The sequence below is a fragment of the Galeopterus variegatus genome, unplaced genomic scaffold, assembly GCF_000696425.1.
Source record: "Galeopterus variegatus unplaced genomic scaffold, G_variegatus-3.0.2 Scaffold1383, whole genome shotgun sequence".
NCBI lineage: Eukaryota > Metazoa > Chordata > Mammalia > Dermoptera > Cynocephalidae > Galeopterus > Galeopterus variegatus.
Genome location: NW_007727494.1, coordinates 361,134 through 368,487, shown reverse-complemented (window position 1 = coordinate 368,487; position 7,354 = coordinate 361,134). Strand labels below are relative to the sequence as shown.

The 7,354-nt window shown below is 48.0% G+C and overlaps 1 protein-coding gene across 1 annotated transcript in view; it reads right to left on the bottom strand.

Moving 5' to 3' along the window:
• LAMA3 (laminin, alpha 3) overlaps nt 1-7,354 on the bottom strand; it is a 93,046-nt gene that overhangs the window by 9,913 nt on the left and 75,779 nt on the right. Inside the window, exons 34-35 of the mRNA XM_008576644.1 lie at nt 6,167-6,336; nt 2,126-2,303 (exon numbers count right to left, since the gene is read on the bottom strand). Of these exons, the coding sequence (XP_008574866.1) occupies nt 2,126-2,303; nt 6,167-6,336 (348 nt within the window). The remainder of the gene's footprint in view (nt 1-2,125; nt 2,304-6,166; nt 6,337-7,354) is intronic.

The window sequence follows — 7,354 nt, the reverse complement described above, 5'->3', positions numbered from 1 at the left end:
CCCGCACCTCGCTCAGCCAGTGAGCGGGAACCGGTCTGTATGTGGGATCCGAAACCTCGGCGGGAGCGCCGCCGCGCTCCCAAGCGGCGCACTGTAGCAGTGCGCCACCGGGCCGGCCCAAGAGAAATTTTTAAAAAATGTTTTTCTGCCCCCTCAAATAGCTTTAAAAAATGAGATATTTTTCTCCTGCTATTATTATCACCATCATTTTGTGGGATTATGTTAGATATTGAACAAACTGAGCTAAAAAAAAGAGAGCTGAACAAAGGTTGTTCAAAAGTGAACGAATAAACAGATATTATGGATCTGAAAACTTACACAAAAGAGAAACAGCTAAAGGCACATAAATAAATGAAGACTGTGCAACATGGGGGGGAGGAAAGGTTTGTGCAGAGCTGAGTGCGGGGAAGTTGTACACCCCTTGAGCAAGTGGACAGTCTACCTCTCTCTAACAGGAGGAGTAAGTGTTTCAAATTCTTTGCTAAAAGTTAGGGTCTCCGGGCTCTAGGGTGGACCGTGTCATCTCCTGGCTGCAAGACTATTCATCAATGATGCCCTGGTTTGCATGCCCAGCTGTGACCTCAAGCCTCTACTGTCTGCTGACACATGGGCCCTCAACCCTGAGCTGTTCACAGCAGAACCCCTAGCCCTCCCCAGCTCTAACTGCTCTCCCATCTCCATCTCCTCTCCATCTCCTCCATCTCAGTGAATGCCCCATTATTGACCCAATTGCTGGCCCAAGTCATAGGACGTGGACTGACCCCTCTTTCTTGCAAGCTCTATAGGCAACCCATCAGCAAGCCCCCCATGCAACCTTCACAGACACCCCAGCCTCTCCATCTCCACACAGCCTTTCAGTGATGCCCTGGTTTGCATGCCCAGCTGTGACCTCAAGCCTCTACTGTCTGCTGACACATGGGCCCTCAACCCTGAGCTGTTCACAGCAGAACCCCTAGCCCTCCCCAGCTCTAACTGCTCTCCCATCTCCATCTCCTCTCCATCTCCTCCATCTCAGTGAATGCCCCATTATTGACCCAATTGCTGGCCCAAGTCATAGGACGTGGACTGACCCCTCTTTCTTGCAAGCTCTATAGGCGACCCATCAGCAAGCCCCCCATGCAACCTTCACAGACACCCCAGCCTCTCCGTTTCCACACAGCCTCGCTAGGCAAAGGCAGCAGCATCCACCCGGCTCCCCACTTCTACCTCCTTTAGTCTCTTCAGTTAAAGAGAGTTATAGATACATATAAATCTGTTCATGTAAGAGCTTAAACCTCTTAAAAAGCTTCAGAGAACACTCAGAATAAAATCCAAAATCCTTAGCTTGGCCTTTGAAGCTGAAATGATCTGGGCCCTGCCTGTCTCTCTAATCCCATTTCTTATCACTCTGTGTTTTGTCCACTCAGCTAATTCCCACCTCAAGGTCTTCGTATTTGCTGTTCCCTCTGCCCGGAACACCTTCCCCATAATGCTGCATGGTTGTCACCTCCAATAGGAGGCCTTTCCTGACCCCCTTATCTAAAACATGTAGTCTTCCTATTCTGTCATTTCCTACCTTGCTCCAGTGTTTTCTCAAAGCACTTGCCAGTGTCTGACCTTACACTGAGCATTTTTGTTTATAGGCTCCAGGAGAGCAGCTCATGGAATATTTGTTAAATGACTAAGTGAATGCCACTTGTCAAGTTACTTAAGTTTTCTGGGTTCCATTTCCTTCATTAGAAAACATCAAATAGGTCCCTTCCTGCCTTAAACTGTTATTTCTTCAAATCTGGGTGCCTTCGGGCAGGGGCAGGGATGCTGGGATGTGGGTCTTTAAGCTTGTGCTGTGGGGAAGGCATTCCAGGCCCAGAGAGGGGCTTGCAGACCCAAAGGAGTGAAATGGTCCAAGAAGCAGAGGTGGGAGTAAGCGAGGGGAGTGAGGCAGCCCAGGGGGGTGTGGAGGGGACAGAGGAAGCAGAGTGAAGGTTGGACTCCGTGTGGTGCAAGTCACAGTCTCGGTACTAAGACACGGTGCTCAGCACACAGGCTCCCCGCCGGGCTCATGCCCTGGTGCCCGGGAAGAACGCTGGGTCACCCCTTTCAGCCACTCAAAACCACGTGGAGGTCCTACTGCAGCCAGGCTCACCGTGTGCCACCTGCCGTCACTGCATTTCTCTTTGCTTTTGAGCCTCAGCTTTTTCCCTTCTGCCCCCAAGGTAAAAACCAGGCGTCCTTTGGAAAGATACAAAGCCATGAAGGAGCTCCGAGTGCCTGAGTAGAACACTAGCCCTCTGGAGGATGTCGTCTGCATGTCCACAGCAAACCTGTGAAGAAAGAAAAGCCACAGGCGATGAAGGAGAACGGAGGTTTTTAGTGTTTCTCTGAATCTCAGAGCTGGGAGAGATGATGGGGAGTGAATACCCAAAACTCCAGTTTTCAAATTGATAAACTAAGGCATGTACTGATTAAATGACCCGTCTCTCTGGGAACTTTTAAAAGCCATTATGCTCTCTGCTCTCTCTGCTCCACCATTTCCCATTGTGATACCCTGTGTCACTGAAGTCACCACCAAGACCCTCACCAGATGTGTTCCCTAGACTTTGGACTTTCAAGCCTCTGAAACTGTAAGCAATAAATTTCATTTTCTTACAAAAAAAAAAAAAAAAAAAGCCATTATATTCCAGCTGTCGATGGTTTCGTTGTGTGATTTCCTCCCTGCATTGTGCATCACTCCTATGGGAGACAGAGCTAGTGGTGGAAGTCCCAGCACATGGCAAGAAGGAACATGCCTGGACTTTTTTTTTAGATCTACATTTTGAAAAATTATGGTAAAATACACATAGCATAACATTTACCATTTTAACCACTTTTTGAGCATGAACACCACTGAACTGTATGCTTAAAAAGCACATTCACAGTGCTGTGCAATCTCCAGAATTCTCTTCATCTTGCAAAACTTAGACTCTGGCCCTATTAAACACTTCCTCCCCAGTCTCCCCTCCCCACCAGCTGCTGGCAAGCACCGTTCTGCTTTCTGTCTTTATGAATCTGACCATTCTGGGTACTTCATGTAAGTGAAATCATACAGTATATGTCTTATTGCAACTGGCTTATTTCACTTAGTAGCCTGTATGTTTTAAACCCAGTGAATATGCATTCTATTTTGTATATATTCACCGAGAAGAAGTTGTGGGGGAAGTAGGGGGACAATTTGAACAACACAAGGATGTGACAAGCATCAGGTAAGCATTTTCTTTCTGTAAGACATATTTAACACAAAGGCACAGAAGCACAGATCCACCTTCTCCTACCCATCTCTACACTTCTTGGACCCCACCTATGATGGAAGAGGAATTGGGCAAATGTCATGCAGTAGAAGGAGAAAATGAAAGTTAATATGCATCTGCATAACAGTTACATGTCATATGCATAGCTGGCTGAGCAAGCTCTGCTTTCTGTGAAAACTCACATTCATCCATCCATCCATCCACCAAGAATTTCATGACCGTGCGGCATGTACAAAGCACTGTGCTGGGAACTGGGTATGCAGTGAGGGACGTGTCATCCCCTGAACTGTTTCAGGTGCACTGGCAGGGCTTCGTGAAGGTGCAGCATGGAAAGGAGTAGGAGGAGGTGCAGGTACTAACAGGCTGCCAGCACCCATCCCTGTGGTTCATGTCCAAGTACATCACACACAGCAGAGGAACTGGGTCTATCCTCTTACCAGCTGTATCCCCAGAGCTGACACACAGTAGTTACTCAATAAATAGCTACCACCGAGCTAAACACTACATGGAAAATGTGGAGGCAGAGCCTTGAAAGTGGAAGAAAAAATTACACTGCTGATTCTCTTTGCTTTTTAATACTGAGCCCGCGATGCATATTATTCTTCAGATTAGCAAGTTTCCTTGAGGGCAATGTTCTTCAAAATGAAAAAGAAATCTATATTTGTTAAATTAAATCAACCAGATGGAAACACTGCTCAGTATTCTTGGTGTGTCTGTGTGTTACTGCAGAGGTTTGGAGAACAAGGGTTAGCCAATTAAGGAGGATATTAGGATGTGCTACAGAATTAAAGCACTTTCCATATGTGGGCTGGTGATCAGACTTGACATTTGCTTTCCAGAACTGTTGCTTAAAGCAACTTTCTTTCAGAAAAGACTAACTGACTAACGCCCAAAAAAGGCAGCAGTAGATTCAACCCCCAGTATGTGATACTACAGCTATGACTCTTCATTGCTGGAGGTGGGAGGGTAGGGCAGAGAGCTAAAGACCATTTTCATATATTCACCAAAGGGTTAAAATAGTGGTCCCAGTTCTAAAGGAGAGTCAAAACATTGCTAGAATGCAAATCGGAATTAGAAACAGAATACTCTAAATCTTGCAGTTTCCTGGAAATATAATCTGATTGCTACAACATGTGACACTAAAATAATTTAAAATTTAAAAATTATATTTGCCAATGATTGACTATGTTTTTCACTTTTAAAAATGTTACTTTTTCATTTACGACATATAATTTAGTGTTGGACAGGAAGGCTCAGGGGTTGAATCCTCATCAGAAGCCAGTAACTCACCACGCTGCATGCACTGAGAGAGAAGGAGCGTGGGGTGGGGGTGGAGGGACAGTGATGGGAAGTGAGGCCTCCCCACCAAGAAGTAGCCAGGGAGGGGCTCACTCAGAGGACAGTCACCCCTGCCTGCTGTACCGTGGGGGGGGGGGGGGGGTACAGTGACGGGAAGTGAGGCCTCCCCACCAAGAAGTAGCCAGGGAGGGGCTCACTGAGAGGACAGTCACCCCTGCCTCTGCCTTGGTCTTCTGCTAGCAGTTTTGACAAATGAGGAGACTTTCTATCGGGCCATCGTAGATGTGCAGCAACAGCCCAGGCTGTACATTTGTCTGTCTGTGAGTCGTGCCCATGGCTTACAGAGCGGGCATCCAAGTACCAGTCTCCTTACAAGCTATCACCTCTCCTCCCGCAAGGAAAGCATTATTAACCCCATTTTACTGATGAGAAAATTGAGAGATGCAGCAGTTTACTCAAACATGTTAGACAGGTATAGATGGAAAGCTTAGGCCTAGAAAAGTTAAATAGCATGGTGACCACGAAGCTGTGCCCCTTCAAGAGAACCTGCCGTGGGGGCACTGTGGCTGGCAGCCCCCAGTTGACACACCCTGGGATCTGCAGTGGCACTGGGCCTGCTCCCAGCCAAGGACTGAGTGTGGAGGGTGTCATAGACCTGGGCCATTTATGCCCAACAGTGGACCCTTCTTCGAGGTGACCTGTGCTTGGGGGTGCCCCATGTGGCAGGCCAAGATGTTCTCAGAGCACTCTGAGGTTCCCCCTACCAGCCAGACACTCCTCCCTGCGCCTCTCCCTTCACAGGCATCCTCAGGCCACACCCGGCTGCAGGCTCCCTCCCCACCATCTTTCACAGGCTTTCCCACAATAACCCCCACTCCCATCTAGTCCCATCTTGACATCTGAGTCTCAGAGGTGCTGAACTGGCATCTGGCTGGGGTCACACAGTGGCAAGCAGCCAAGCAGAGATTGAAAGCCAGATGTTAGAGCCAGGTCTTTTCCACCCCAGGGCAATTCTGCCTCTGTAGAGAAGTCATGAAAGAGTGAGTGCTTGGTACCCTTTTATTTATGTGTCCTTCAATCACCTGAAATGATAAACCTTGTTTTTCTACTGTCTTCTGAGATAATTAATATTTCTGCTCATTCCCTGCTCCCCAAAGGAGATGCAACTTGTAAGCACAATAAGTCCAAATGTATTCTCTAAAAATGATCTATCTGGCACTGAGTCTACCTAAAAGAATGATTTTCCTTTCATTGTAGAATGCAAGAGAAGAAAGGTGATTTATCATAGAAATAAATAGCAGCTTGGGGGGGGGGGGAATCTCAGCCTTATTTTTAGAACACTATCAATTCTAAACTGAGCTGAGCTGATTGTTTCGGCCTCTGAGCAGTACAGCCTCACGTTTGCATTCCAGCTGGGGAGCGCAGGCACTGCAGGCAGTTAAGCTCCCTGTCCTGTGCAGGTGAGCACCTCTTTTCGGGAACACAGTAGTGCCACCTTTATTAGTGACAGGCGCATAGTGGCATGCCAGCTAGACTTCCCTGGGGTAGAATCGCAGAGTCAGGTTCTGAGCTGGTGCTGGGGCAGGAAAATTAAATAATACCTGGGATTAAGCAACTCCTGGGGAAGCTTGAATAGCAGGTGGCTAGTGGGACTGTCCCCAAACTGGAGGGCTCTGTGCCTGGCCTGGGCCCCAGGAGGTGGTGGACAAGCCTGTACATCATACTGCACCTTCGTGCTCCTTGGGAAGGCCACTGGTGTGTCCTGCAATAGCTGCAAGAGAGAGGAGCAAAAAAATTAGGACAGCTAATTACCAGGGGAAAGAGTGAAGAATGCTTATCTTGCTAAGAGCCTTATTAAATTTTTCACTCTTGATCCTAAGAGATAAATTCAGAGAAACAGAAGACCCAGGAAATAGGACCACAGGGATGGGAAGTTCCCACCAAGACCCCTTTCTGCAGTGGCTGACTGGCACAAAGGGGCAGAACGGAGGGTCAGAGCTCATTCTTCAGCTCCTTACCCTTCCTGCAGCCAGATCCTCGTGGTCCCCATCTGTGTCCTAATATGGCTTTGAGTCGGGGGCTTTCTGCCACCAGGAAGGTATAAAACAGCAAGGGACAGTGGGCCATTTTCTAGGGGAAACAAAGTTTAGGAGAGTCTAAATACTCCTTTCTCTTGCTCCCACTCTAGGGAGGATGCATATTATTCCTGTCCTACGCAAGGCTTGTCTCTTTTCTGAAAGCTGCTGCACCTGCGACCAGCAGGTATCCAGTGCCCCTCCCCACCAGGGAGTATCACAAGATGCCTACAGCCAGCCAGTGGAATGTGGAGTGGCAAACCCGCCACCTCCCCCTTGTGGCCATTCACTTGAGCTTTTGCAGCAAGGCAGGTGAAAGGACCCAGGGAGGAGACAGAAGAGTGGAGGAAGGGACCACATCTTGTCCCCGCTTTCATCAGAGTTGACCCATGCACAGAAGTCTGTCCTGCACTGAATGATGCTCTGAACTTTTGAACAGGAATGAGCTTTAATGCAGAAAAACAATAAAATAGATTTTAAAAAACAAGTAATAAAAATCAAATGTGACTAGAAAAATTGTTGCAGGAAGCTGAGATTCCCTATCCCTTCCCCTCTTTCCTTTGCTGCAGAGCCCAGACTTTGAAGTGCCCATGCCTCTCCGCTGGGCTCAGAGGTCAATGGAGATCTCTATTAGTCAAAGCAAAAGGTGGGGATTTGCCTTGCAAGGGATTGGTTCAGGAATGGACATGTGACACCCCCCCCCCCCCCCCCCAA